This window comes from Sceloporus occidentalis, unplaced genomic scaffold, assembly GCF_023333645.1.
Source record: "Sceloporus occidentalis isolate IW3139 unplaced genomic scaffold, rSceOcc1.0.p SCAF_175, whole genome shotgun sequence".
Lineage (NCBI taxonomy): Eukaryota > Metazoa > Chordata > Lepidosauria > Squamata > Phrynosomatidae > Sceloporus > Sceloporus occidentalis.
Genome location: NW_028317155.1, coordinates 1,000,206 through 1,015,328, shown reverse-complemented (window position 1 = coordinate 1,015,328; position 15,123 = coordinate 1,000,206). Strand labels below are relative to the sequence as shown.

General features: G+C 40.7%; 1 protein-coding gene across 1 annotated transcript; it reads right to left on the bottom strand.

The window, feature by feature from the left end:
- Nucleotides 1-189: 189 nt before the first annotated feature.
- Nucleotides 190-14,861, bottom strand: LOC149279023 (dynein regulatory complex subunit 2-like). The gene is made up of 8 exons (XM_089501499.1): nt 14,721-14,861; nt 13,551-13,718; nt 12,491-12,660; nt 11,569-11,707; nt 3,050-3,247; nt 1,861-2,079; nt 901-1,053; nt 190-507 (listed from the first exon to the last, which is right to left on the bottom strand). Exons 1-8 carry the CDS (start codon nt 14,859-14,861, stop codon nt 190-192), a joined length of 1,506 nt encoding a protein of 501 aa, XP_089357625.1.
- Nucleotides 14,862-15,123: the final 262 nt, after the last annotated feature.

Sequence of the window (15,123 nt, the reverse complement as noted above, 5' to 3'; positions counted from 1 at the left end):
ATTTTCAAGCAGCCATCCCTCTGTTACCATGGTTTCCATCATGAAAGTAAGCATTCATTTAGGTTTACTGGAACCTTATAGCAAACAGTATTCAAAAACATCAAACGTCCTAAATAAGAAACTTTTGTCAATAGGAGAGAAGGAGGCACAGAGATGTTACATCAACACAAGGTAATGGCAATTCACTGCTCACAAAGTATGGCTGACCACGTGAGCAGCTTCTATGATATTATGGACCGGTCGCCTGACTCTTGTATCGGTGACAGGAACCTGTGGAAGAAGCTTCGGCTGCAGGCTAATACGGTTGTTGAGGATAAGTAATGGATTCTGCTGACTTAAGACCTCATCGCTGACAGAGATGCCATCCAGGTATTGTTTCAGAAGGATGCGCAGTTTCTGGTTATCATGCATCATTATAGATTTTTCACGTTCCAATGCCCAACGTTCTAGGAGGACCTTATTGTAGCGTTTCCAAAACTGGTCCAATGCAGTATAGTCTTGCATTAGCTGTAAAAAGTAATATGGGTGGTTAAAATAACTAGCAACCTAGGAAAATATCTACCAAAAGGCATTTGCAAAAGCAGCAAAATATGGATCAAGTCTCATCATTTTTTATACTGTAAACAGATGTAGAAAATAAAAGGGGGAATTTGTAGTAAATGTTAGGAAATCTCTATAGTAAGGATTTTAAAGTGTGAAAAATATATTTGAGGGAAGAAGACATCAAACTGTCCTAAAAACAAAAGTGGATAGATAAGTAGATTAGACCAAAAAACCCTATAAATATATATATATATATATAATGTATATATGTGTGAAATAATATATATATTGGTGAAATAATGCAAAAGGTGTTTTTGTGTTTGCAAAAGGGCAAGAGGTTTTTCCCTGTAATATTACCAGTGCCAGCTGCTCTGAAGGTTTCTCCATGGTAGCTTTCTCAACTTGCTCCTTCTCCTCTGCACTAAGAGAAGAGGGATAGAATGGTAGGACTTTTTCCTCCTCAGTTTCCAATTTGCGGCACATTTCGGCTAGTCTGAGAATGCATTCACCCTGTGTTCAGAACAAAGTTCAGTATGTTGTAAGATATTTTATTAAAATTACTGAAGTAGCTACCAGTATGTTTCCAGTTGATAAGTGTTGAGATTTCAGCTCTGGATATACCAGGAATGACAATTGAAGAAAAATATTACAGTAAAAAATGGAGATGTAAATACAATACAATGGAATTAGAGGGTATAAATAAATATTGCATCCGACCCATGGAAGCATGTTCGAAGTAGCCGAGTTTCCTCTGAACAAGAATTAAGAAAAACAGATGGCAAGTGTATTTGTAAAGTAACAGTGTAGTCCCCAAAATTGTATTTTTCAATGCAAGTTTGATCCCATTTTGCATGGACTCCAGAGCCTTTTACTGTATACAAATTGGAGCATGCATAGTTTAGTTACTAGCTTACTTCTGTCTCATTTAAGTTCTCCCCTGGCTTACCTTCATAAAACCTGAGAGCATTCTCAGGTACACTTCTTGCACATGCTCAGTAGCACTCCCATTGAAGCAGCAGCCAATCGCATGTATTCTAGTGTGTTCAGATAGCGTACACGCGATTGGTGGAGACCGAGGTCTTATTTTCTAACTCCAGTAACCAAAGAAAGCCATGAGAGGAGTGATGATATACCAAATATGTAGAGAAAATTAATATCTACACATAAGACTGCGTGAGCCCCCACTGACGCTAGATGGAGTAAGTTCCTTCTGCTTGCTCGTTGCTATATCCATTTAACTGTATGCAATAGCTGGGGTGTACCTTTAATGCTTACGATGCTTAATATACAAGATAAAATAGGGGCTGGATCTTGTACCTTATCAATAACTCTCTGCAGCTCCTTCAGCGTGGCATTGCTCTGCACGGTCAGAGTGGTAAGACGCCCGTGTTCCGCAGCTCTGGCTTGCTTCATCTGGCTTTTCAACTTCTGCAGCTGCTTCACTAGCACTTCTTTTTGCTCCCGCAGATGTCGGTCTTGCTCATCATTTTCCCGAGCGTGGACTGTCATTTTGTTCTTCAAGGATGTTATAGTATCCTAATTAAACAAACATTCTTAATTTATTACTAAGTATTTTTCGTTTGAGGGGAGCCTACCTTGGTGTATTTTTGGCTCTATAGTTTTCTACAATACTAAGTCGTTTTTTAACCACTGATATTGTGACTACAGCTACCATGTAAATAAAATGAAATGTTGGCCTTTGTAGTACACATTAGTGTCCCAAAACTTTGTGATATCTTTTGCTGGGTCAGTATATTCTTAGAAAAAGTAAGACTTTGAGAATTACAAAGCCAGCCCTGTAGAAAGGACCTCAGCTGTGGAAATATGTTAACTACAATGCGGTCCATTATCACCGTATGTCACTAAGCAATGGTGAAGATCATACAAATTGTCACCTCAGGGATTACCCTGCATTATGGGCTATACATGCATATAAAAATATAAATCAAAATCAATGCATGTCAAATTAATAATGTCTGGATCATATGATAGGAGTTGTCAAAATGATCTGCCTAACCAGACGCAGGTATAGACAAATGTTCACAGTGAGCGGGAACAACAGCTCACCTGTATGGCAGCTGAGAAGATAACCTGGCATGAATACCAGCCGAGGGCATCATGGATACTGAAAAAACAACCTGTTTTTTCATAAAGGCTTATATACTTAAAAACAAATTAAGAAGCTTTTTCACTTCCAATACTTTGTTATTAGTATTGATTTAGTGATTTATATTATGCAGTGTTGTTGTGTACATTTCAATCAGCAGATTCTAAAATAGCCCATGGTTGCATGGTAATGTGTGTATATATATATATATATATATATATATATATATATATATATATATACACACATACATATACATATACACACGCACCTGTGCACCAGACTTCAATGGGCCCCACTTTCTTGAATGGAGCCATTTGAAGTCTATGGGCCATACAAAATAAACACCGTAGCTGATATAATAGTAATTACTGTAAATGCTATACAATTAGTTGTCACCTGAATGTTCTGCAGCTTTTTCATTTGCATTTCAATCTCTTGAGCACTTTTCTCGTCCTTGGCCTTCAGGGCTTCAAATGCAATCTTGCGATCCTCCGTTGCATCTGTGTAGTTTTTCAAGGCCAACTGAAACTGTTTCCACAAATCCTCCACTGTTCCTTCCAGCAAAACACGGAGGGCATGCTTTTCCTCCAGACTCTGACATATAAAATCCAAAAATTCTATATTAATCTCCTGTAGTGAAAGTACAGTCTTCAAGCAGACTTGTGACACTTAATTTGGTATATTTAGAAAAAAGGTTTTCCAGAACCAATATACCATATTTGCTCGAGTATAAGACGACCCTGATTATAAGACGACCCCCCAAAATCTGAATATTAATTTAGGAAAAAAAGAAAAAGCCTGAATATAAGACGACCCTATAGGAAAAAAGTTTTACCAGTAAATGTTAATTCATCTAAACTATTACATTTTTTAATAAAAGCTATGATTGAGAAAAATATTTTTTTGTTTTTATTTCCTTGTATTTTTCAACCTGCCCCCCAGTTACGCACATCTGCCCCCAGGCTTGCCACTCCAATATGGCACTGTGGCCCATGATATGCCTTTTAACCCTCTATATGCCACTGTGCCCCATGATATGCCTTTTAACCCCCTATGTGCCACTCTGCCTCCAGAAATGCCTTATACCCCTATATGCCACTCTGGCATTTAGGGGGTTAAAAGGCATATTATGGGGCAGAGTGGCATATAGGGAGGTATAAGGCATTTCAGGAGGCAGAGTGGCGTTCAGGGGGTTAAAAGGCATTTCATAGAGCACTCTGCCTCCAGAAATGCCCTATGCCCCCATTTAACACTCCCCCCCCCCACAAAACACTTACCGGGGCTTCCAATTTCCTGCTGTATACCGGGGCAGCAGTCTTCCTTCTGTCTCCCCCCCATTTAACACTCTTCCCCCCCCACGCTCCCACCCCACGCACACTTACCGGTGCTTCCAATTTCCTGCTGTATACCGTGGCAGCAGTCTTCCTTCTGTCTCCCGCTGCAGCCGGAAGGAGGTGTGGCTAGCAGCGGGGGTTGTCTGCGTCCATCGCGCAGACCTTCCCCGGCTGTCAGTGCTGCACCGGTGCGGGGAACTCTGATCTCTGAAAGTCGGGGAAGGTCTGCGCGTTGGACGCAGACAACCCCCGCTGCTAGCCAAACCTCCTTCCGGCTGCAGCGTAAGTTGTCTACGCGGATCGCGTGGACGTCAACCTGCTGCCCCGGTTTACAGCAGTAAATTGGAAGCACCGGTAAGTGTGTGTGGGGTGGGGGGGGGGACAGAAGGATCCAGGTCCCCAGCAGCGGTGCGGGGGATCTGGATCTTAGTCTCATAGTCAGACCTCTATTTGAGGTCTGATTATAAGACGACCCCTGATTAGAAGACGAGGGGTATTTTTCAGAGTATTTGCTCTGAAAAAAACCTCGTCTTATAATCGAGCAAATACGGTACTTTATATTACAAATGGCCCAACTTCTTCCCTGCATTCTGTAAATCATATCAAGGCAACACATGCTTTTTAAAATTTGAAACAGAAGAGGCTTTTAACAGGTCAGTGTTGACAGTGTTGAAATCCTGTATCCAGTTCTTTTGCAGCTTGATCCCAGATGATAAACAGGAATAAGCAACCTCTGCCACCAGCTGCCATAGACTACAATCCCATCCTCAGTCAGCCTTTTCAGCCGCTTGCTTATGATAATCATAGCCTAGAGCACCTGTTGTGCCAGAGCATGTGTGTATGAAACGATGAAAAATAAACAGATGTATGATAGAGACGTAATAATAAAAATAAAGAACAAAAACCTTATTAGTGAATTGAGAGATGGCAAAAATCTCCTTTTCCAAAACAATCACATGATGACATTAATCATTTCATTAAACACTTTTTACAGAGAGAAGCAGTAGCACATTGTTCCACCACATAAATAGCAGCCATCCAACAGACTCAACAAGAAGTACATGAGCCAGCACCACCAACACTTTGGAAAATATTAGATCTGTGCATTCGGATTCATACAAATTGCGAATTTACTGAATTTTGATAGATTCTGCGATTCACACAAAACCCCAAAAATGAGGCCAGACACCCCACTAATCGGACAAAACAAAGCAAAAAGCTCAGAATTGTCTCCCTTCTCTTCTCTTCTTCAATGTTTTATCTGCCATCTACCTTCTCCATTCACATCTCTGCAGACATAACATGGCATAACTCAGATAAGGGCAAAATGACGGCACTTGTGGTGACACCCTCTCCCCAGATTGGAGGATCAGGGAGATGACGTCGCCGCAAGCGCCACTATATTGTTCTCAGTTCATGTGAGGGCAAAATTAGGGCCATTGCAGTGACGTCCTCTCCCCCGATTGAAGGATCAAGGAGATGATACCAGTTGAACGCAGGGAAAAATAACAGCACTTGCTTCCTCTCCCCCAATTGGAAGATCGCGAAAAATTGGAAGTTGCCCCCAGGTTATGTCCACGGAGATGAAGGTGTAGAAAGAAGATAGCGGATTAAGGATTCAATATTGAAGATAGAATAGAGAAGAGAATAGAAGATGAAGAAGATGTGGAGGAATATGGGGAAGTGGTCGGCATAAGCATATGTGGTCGGCAGAGAAGTGAGCGTGAGAGAGAGAGTGAACGAGAATGAGTCTAAGAGACTGAGTAAGAGTCAGAGAGGGAGAGTGAATGTGGGCATGGCCAACAAATTAAAAACAAATAAAAAATGCCCCCCAAATTCTTGGCAGAAACAATGGGGCAGGGAATCAAAAACAAATGGGTCAAAAATGAACTGAAAAATGTGTCTGAATCATTTCTGGCCCATTTGCACATGTCTAATAAACATTATCGACGGCTGGTGGTAATCCCTATTCCCAGTAGTAACAGATAGCCCCATGAATACCATTAACACTACTATACTCAATTTCCCAAACAAGAAAAAGCCTAATTCCCAATAAATGTAAGAGAGGCAATTAAATTCTCGAATATAACTAATAATAACCACAATGTAAAGTGACAAAGCTGGCAAATTGCCAGCGAAACCCACGTCCTGAAATTCAGTTAGCCAAATGCTGTAGGAACGAGACTTTCGGCTTCAGTTAGGGAAGCTAAACAAGTGGCTCAGAAGCTGGTGTAGGAAGGAGGGGTTTGGGTCCATGGAGAATTAGGCCGACTTCTCTGTCGGATACAGGCTCTACGGTAGGGACGGGCTGCACCTCAATGGGGAGGGTGCAGCTGTGCTCGGGGAGAAGATGGCCAGAAGGGTGGAGGAGTGTTTAAACTAGGGAAAGGTGGGGAGGGAAACTACAATATAGAAGGGGAAGATAGTGTAGATAGAGAGCTGGGGCTTATAAATGTACCTGGGGGTGGAGCGGAGGGAGGGGTTAGAATAGTCAATAGGGATAGGCTTCATAGGAAAAAAAAAAACCATACACCACTAAATTGTATGCTTACTAATGCCAGAAGTCTGACCAATAAAACTGACGAACTGGAGTTAATAATGTCTGAAGAAAACTATGACATGAGTGGGTATAACAGAGACATGGTTGGATGATAGCTATGACTGGGCGGTTAACATACAGGAAGGATCGAAAAAAACGAAAAGGGGGAGGAGTTTGCCTTTATGGAAAGTCCAGCCTAAAGGCCACACTGCTGGAGAATATATGTGAGGGAAATGATAATGTGGAGTCATTATGGGTAGAAATATATGGAAAGAAAAATAATAAAATACTGATCGGGGTTTGCTATAAGCCACCAAATATAATGGAAGCAGCAGAAGATCAATTATTAAAGCAAATAAACAAGGCAGCAAATCACAATGAGGTGGTTATTATGGGGGACTTTAACTATCCCGACATAAACTGGGAAACCGAGACCTGTGAATCTCATAAAGGAAACCGGTTTCTGACCATAAGTAAGGATAATTATCTGTCCCAAATGGTACAGGACCTGACCAGAGGGGGCGCCCTACTGGACTTAATATTAACCAACAGACCTGACAGAGTAACTAATGTGCAGGTCAGGGGGCACCTAGGAAATAGTGATCACAATATGATACATTATAACTTGTCCTTCAATAAGGGAACTCTTAGAGGAGCCACAAGAACTATGAACTTTAGGAAGGTAAAGTTTGATCAACTAAGAGCAGCCCTTAACACTGTAAATTGGGAAAATGTCCTCAAAAACAAGAGTACAGACACTCAATGGGAGATTTTTAAGAATATCTTAAATTCTCACTGTGAAAGGTACATACCGTATGGGAATAAAAGAGTCAGGAACAAGAGAAAACCAATGTGGATAAATAAAAATGTAAAGGGGGCAATAAATGGCAAAAAAAGGCATTTAAGCTACTAAAACAGGAAGGCAGTGAGGAAGCACTAAAAAGCTATCGGGAAAAAAATAAAATATGTAAAAATCAGATAAAAGCAGCAAAATCGGAGACAGAAAGACTCATTGCCAAAGAGAGTAAAACAAACCCCAAAATGTTCTTTACCTATATAAATAGTAAAAAGGTTAAAAATGAAAGTGTTGGCCCCTTAAAAAGTAATGAGGGAGAAGTTATAGACGGGGATCAGGAAAAAGCTAATCTATTAAATATATTCTTCTCTGCTGTATTCACAGAGGAAAATGAAATGCCAGGTAATATACAGCAGGATGAGATAAATGCCCCAGTACATGTCGCCTGTCTAACCCAGGAAGAAGTGCAGTGTCGCCTAAAAAAAATCAAAATAGACAAATCACCAGGTCCAGATGGCATTCACCCCCGCGTTCTAAGGGAGTTAAGTAATGTAATAGACAGACCCCTATTTCTAATATTCAAGGACTCTATAGTGACAGGGTCTGTTCCCCAGGACTGGCGCATAGCAAATGTTGTGCCAATATTCAAAAAGGGGACAAAAAGTGACCCGGGGAATTATAGGCCTGTTAGTTTAACTTCTGTTGTGTGTAAACTGTTTGAGGGTTTCCTAAGAGATGCTATTTTGGAGTATCTCAATGAAAATAAATGTATGACTCCATATCAGCATGGGTTTACAAGGGATCGGTCCTGTCAAACTAACCTGATCAGCTTTTATGAGGAGGTGAGCTCAAGACTGGATCGGGGTGAATCGCTGGATGTCGTATATCTTGATTTTTCCAAAGCATTTGATACGGTGCCACATAAAAGGCTGGTACATAAAATGAGAATGCTTGGGCTGGGGGAGAATGTGTGTATGTGTGTAAGTAACTGGCTCAGTGATAGGAAACAGAGGGTGGTTATTAATGGTACATACTCTGAGTGGGTGACTGTTGCTAGTGGGGTACCACAGGGGTCAGTTTTGGGTCTTTTGGGGATTACAAATGGATCTGCATAGGTTGGAGGCTTTGGCTGGGATGTGGCAGATGAGGTTCAACACAGATAAATGTAAGGTTATGCACATGGGGAAGAAAAATCCAGGCTGGGAATATGTATTAAATGGGAAAACACTGGGGACGACTGACATGGAAAAGGACTTAGTGTCAGGCAGCTGCTGCTAAGGCAAATAAAATCATGGGGTGCATCAAAAGGGGCATAGATGCCCACGACAAGGAAATAATTCTACCACTGTACAAGTCACTAGTCAGACCACACATGGAATACTGTGTACAGTACTGGGCACCAGTGTACAAGAAAGATATAGTGGAGCTGGAGAGGGTTCAAAGACGGGCAACCAGAGTAATAAGGGGAATGGGAGGACTACAGTACCCAGAAAGATTATCAGAATTAGGGTTATTTAGTTGGAAAAAAAAGACGGTTTAGGGGGGACTTAATAACTATGTATAAATATATAAGGGGGCAGTACAGAGATCACTCCCAGGACCTATTTATACCCAGGACTGTATCTATAACAAGGGGACATCCTCTACGGCTGGAGGAAAGAAGGTTTCTACACCAGCACAGACGGGGGTTCTTTACAGTAAGAGCGGTGAGATTATGGAACTCTCTGCCAGAGGAAGTGGTAATGGTAAACTCAATAAAAGAGTTCAAAAAGAGCCTGGACGTGTTTCTTGAAAGCAATAATATTACAAGTTATGGATATTAGATTAATAGGGACAGAACGTTGACCCAGGGATTTATTCTGATTGCCATATTTGGAGTCGGGAAGGAATTTTCCCCCTGGTATGGGGCAATTGGACACAATATGTATATAGGTTGAACTTGATGGTCTTTTTTCAACCTTATTAACTATGTTACTATGCTACTAGGGAACATGCCAAATAGGCTTAAAACTGTTACTTTCTTTTTAGCAAGCTATCAACGTTTAGGCAGGCAGTGATAGGGATCTAGCAGAAGGTATAGCTTCATCTCTATACCCCTGTGCATAAATGCCCTTCCTTAGCCTACGTTTTAACCCTTTGACACCACCAATTTATTGTCTCTAGTACCTTACTACTGTAAATATATACTTAATATACCTTATTACTATATTTTTGGTTTCCTTTGGTTTGTTTTTTTTTCTCTGCAGGTTTATTCTTCCCTATTTTAAATAAATCATTAATAGTTGTGTTTTATATTGTGGGTGTTACTACTTACATCATTTGAAAGCATGTAACAATCATTTGGCTCAGCTAATAAACCCATTTTACTCTGGCTGAAACAGCTTAAACCTTATTGCTTGTACCCTGAAGCCCCCTGTTATCAGTGTCCCTTAAGTCACGGGGCATAGACCTTCCCCTCTAAAGTTTTGGTACACAGAGCCAACTGTTTGTATAATATACACATTCAAAGGGTATGACAAAACTAGAATTGACAGACTAAGACAAACCGATACATTAGGTAAAGAGGGCCCTGCTTGCAAGTTTCAATCTAGAGGAGAAGGTGTAGGAAGACAAAGTATAGAGAAAGAGGGAGAGACAGTCCGACAGATGACTCTGGGGGTTGTATTAGTGACAGATAAGATATGAAGGTTCTACCTGAAAACATTGCTAACTTCTCTGAAGTGGGTTTTAAGGTTTTTCTTGAACATTGAGAGGGAGGGTGAAAGCTGGTGGTTAAGTGGAAGGTGGTGAGGTAAGAGCCTTAGTCCACAGGAAGAATGGCAGAGATCGAGCAGGGGGGGTATTTTGTTATGACAGCAGAAATGTTTGGAGGAGGAGTACCATGCAGGGCTTTGTATGTTAGCATGAGGAGTTTAAATTTAATCCTTGATGAAACAGGGAGCCAGTGGAGGAATTCACAAAGTGGGAAAGCAGAAGAATAGCAACAGCATTTTGGATGCGCTGCAGAGTCGAGACAAAGTAATAACAACTAGAAGGGTAGTTAATGCAGGAGCTAAAAAGGGAACAAACTAGGAGTTTTGTGGCTTCTTAAGTGAGGAAAGGGGTGAATGTGAGAAATCATTTTTAGGTGCAAGCAGCACGATCTGGCGATTGACTGAATGTGAGGGATGAAAGAGAGTGCTGATTCAAAAATGACCCCAGGGCATCGGGCATAGTTAGAAGAGAAGATAGTTGTACTGTTAATGGAGATTGGGAATTCAGGTACTGCAGTAGAGATGGAAGGACAGAAGATAATTCTCGTGAGAATACGTTTCAGGCGCCATTATGACATCCAAGTAAAAATAGCAGACAAGCAGTTAGTAATATGTGACATGAGAGAAGATTTGCATCTGCATATAACTGATGAGTTGATTTGTTTCCCAAGAGATTTAATGAAATGAGAGAAGAGCAGAGGGCCAAGGACTGATCTTTGAGGGACAAGAGTAAGTAGAATAGGTGAAGATATTTTGCCAGAGTGACAGAGAAAGAATGATTAGAAAGATATTACAAGATCCAAGAAAGAGAGTTACGTCTTGTATACCTATAGAAGGAAGTGAGTCAAGAAGGTAGTGATCAACAGCATCAAAAGCAGCAGAGAGATCCAGGGGTATTATCAGGGAGAAGTGAGCAGGTCATCGGATACTTTTGTCAGAGCCATTTCAGTAGAGTGAAGAGGTCTAAAACAAGACTGAAGAGAGGCGAGGAGGAATTGAGAGGAGAGAAAGTTAGTTAAGTGGTTGAACACAATCTTCTCGAGCAATTTAGAGGTAGTGGGGAGAAGTAAGTTCATTTGTATGGGAAAAGGCAATTAGTGTGGGGTAAGTAGGGGAGGTGGTGGTGGCCGGCATTAAAAATTGGGGAACAAAACTAACATCAACCTGGGGAGCAGCGGGGTTCTTTTGGTGGATGTAGCAGCTAAGTCCCCGTGTCAGCATGATTTTAGTTCCACCAGCTTCAGTGTCCAAAAGCATACATTGTGTGATGCTATATCATTTACAACAAAATGCCAAGAATACACAAGCTTTCACATGATTTATGACATTGATTAAATCGGTGTCCCGTCTTGCATATTAAGGCTAAAGGCACTCATACATACACACATAGAGACACGCATATACTTAAATATAGATGTTGCTTTGTGCACCCACTATCTAGGCACCAGCCAACAATGAAATGGGTAGGCTATTAACCATTGATCTGAGTGTACCTTGTTTTTTATTTCATCTCTCGTGTTCTGGAATTCCAGTTTGGCTTCGTTTTCAGTGTCTAAGGTGTTCTGTTCCATGGCCAGCACAACGTTTTGTAGGTATGTGGTCTCTGTCTCCTTCTGTTGAATGATCATGTTTCTAGAACAAACATAGATGTTACAACTATAGTTTGACTTTTAATATGTTAAAAAGCAAAGTAGACAGCAACTTACCAAAATAGATTTTACTGCTACTGTAGGTACTTATTTGGTATTTAAGTAAACATTTTTTTTTCTTTAAACCAGATTTCCACATTAGTCAATTGAGTGGAAACAGGTGGAAATATTGGTTCAAACTTGTGCTTTCTGGTACCCAAACAATTTTTTATTTTTTTTTATTAATTGTTCCGTTTATTTTTAATGAACCTTCTCAATTTGCCAGTAGCTATGTTACTAAGGTTACGGTGGTCTGCACCACTTAGATCAGTGGATCTCTAACCGTATTATCCATTTTATCAGAGTGATGCATATTAAGTAGATCTGAAAGTGACATAAAATAAATTAGAAGAAAATGGGGGCTCATTTATCACGAGATAATGTCTAACTTAAGTGAAAGCCTGCTTGGGGGTATCTTTATTCCAAAAATATGGGGCTAGCCCACTATCGGTCTAAGAGATTTGTTGCTAAGAGGAAGTGATTGAAATCAGTTGTGTATAGGACATAGAAATACTTTACAGATGAGATTATCAAAGAATCAGAAAACACCCCTTTTTAAACTGCAAATAAGCTACGGTGCAGAAAATGCTAACCTAACACATTCGATAAGTAAAAACTGAGTTTTGATTAAAATGCAAGTAGATTTTAAGAATGAAGAGTTTCCAATATGCACATCTTAACCAGGCTGTCTAGTTTACTGTGAAAATAACAAGAAGAACCCACAAACCTCTCTGTCTCAAATTCTTTCTGCACAGCATCCAGTTCTTGCTGGTACTCCTCCTCCAGGAGGGCAATGCGCTCCCTTTGTAACTCCAGAAGCTCATCAATATTCTGTAGGTGGCTGCGGAAGGCGTGAGCATACTGCTCCTCTGCTTCGTCTATGTCTTTCGCTAAAGACTAAACAATAGATTATATAATTACAGGCAACCAACAAAACTAGAAAACTATTGATAATGTATGTACCTTACAGCTTATAAGGGCTTTTCATCATAAAGTGACAGGATGGGGTCATTTCTGGTAGAGAGTAACAAGATGGCCACGTGAAATGCATGGTTCTGAAGAACGTAAAAATAACGCTTTGCATTTGGGTCCTGGTTACTTCAGCTGGGGCTAGTGTCTGAAAAATGGCGTTCCCACCTTCAATATGGTGAATATGTTCCCCACTACTGAGATCCCAGGTTTGGGAACATACATTGAATTGCTCACTGACAAGCACGACTCTATTGCCTACACATAGACTTAACTTTGCCTGTGTTCTTACTTGGAAGTCTCCATAGTATATCACTCAATGCTACACTGCTAAAGACCAGGGGCATTCAAGAAAATAAGAGTGCTTCTCTTCATAAAACTGATGTAAAAAAATGGACTCTAACATGTGTAGCGACCCATGGCTCAAGCTACCCAACACAGCACCCTTGGCTTTTACTGAAGCTTTGTTTCACTGCCAGTTTACATTTAAGTCCTCGGAAATCAATCGTCCAGTGACAGAACAGTACTCCCAATGTTATATTCTGACATGATTGTTGATACCAATAACCCAAGAATTTTACTGGGAAAGCATATAATGCAATACCCCACAGATGACCACAAACATCTACAGACAATTATCGTGTTTACCAAAATTGCACTTAATGTAAATGCTTGGCATTATATGGGCAGGAAGCGACTTAGTATTTTAACAAATACAACATAAGTTCTTGTTTAGGAGTCGGACTCCAGAGTATACTATCAATTCAAAACATTATTCCTAACCTATATAAGAAAATATCAGGAAGTTGTACACTCACCTTGATGACATTATCCTTGCAGTCAACAACTCTTTCAAATGTCTGACTTAGTATCTCAATATCCTTGCGTAGTTCCTTGGTTTTGACTTCCCGCAGTACATTGCGCCACTGTGCATTTAACTTATTTAGGTTAATAATGCTGCTCTGCTCTTCTTTAGCAAGCTTGTCCTGTGGCGAGAGTAAGGATCACACTGAAGAGCAGGTAATATATAATGCCAGCAATAATAACGTTTAATCATTCATTCTGTTCCCTGGTGCCATCTCATCCCTGATATACTAATTTATGGTGGTGAGAACTCAGAGAACAATGAATAATACAGTATATTACCAATGCTAGTCCTAAGTAATGTGTTAACACCTATTCATAAAAGCACCTATTGTGGGGAGGTTATTCCCACAGTATTTGGCACCCCACACACATACACAGGCTAAAATGTAAAAACCCACAGAAAAATATGTTTGCAAGAATATTTATTGGACAAAATTGTAAACTACTTTAACCCAGCATTTTCCCTCCCTTTCAGTAGCCCAGGACTTGCTTACTTGTTCCCTGGTGATCAAGTAGAGTGTTTTCATAAGGGGACGCACAATGAAACCCTCCGGCAAGCTAAAAGTACACTTGAAGGACATGTTGGCACATGACATCACTGACAAACATGTCCCACAGTGCAATCTTTGTCCCCAAACAGCTTTTCAGTGCCATCTGTGTCCCCAAACAGCTTGACTGTGACATCTTTGTCCACAAACAGCTTGTCAATGCCCCAAACAGCCTGTCTGTGCAAGCAGATTGTCAGTGCCTCCAAACAGCCTACCGTAGCCATCTTTGCCCCTGCTTACACAATTTACCTGCAGGAGTGGTGTGTATCTTCCTCCGTGCTGTTTTCAGACTGATTCCACATTCAAGAAGTGGATGTGATGTCACTTCCTGCCGCTGGATCAGTCAGGCACAGAGTGTAAGGAGAGTGTGATGGGATGATCTCTACACTCTGTGTTGTTATTAACTTTAAGGGGGTGGACAAGTGGTCACAGAGTTTGCCTCGGCCCCCTAAAGTGGCGACCATGATTGATATGCCCGTGTTACATATTGTTTTTCCATATGGTGTTTTATGTATGGATTTGTATTTCTGTATCAATATGGTGGCAAAATGATGAATTTTAGAGTTAATTTACCTTTAGAAACTGCATCAACATGTCTTCCTTCTTCTTGCTCTGCTCCTCCTCTGCCAGCAACTTCTGCTGCATGTAAAGCAACCGCTCTTCTTCACTCATGCGGCTCAGTTTGCCGGACTTCTTCTTACCTTTCTTAGGCATGGCTGCATTAACTGAAAGACAACTGAAAGGATCAGAATCAGTTCCAATGTACTATATATGTACTACTATATGTACTGTACATAGTCAATGTTTTTTGGAGTTATGCAATTGTTGTAAACACATTACCACTGTGGATGCCCATTTCAGCTGTTTGTGAACTACAAATCAGATAATGCTATGAGGTTATGCGAGGTTAGTACTGTAACTGACTTCTCAGGGCTGCCATCAGGGTATACAGCCCCTAAGCCTTTCAATGCAGAGG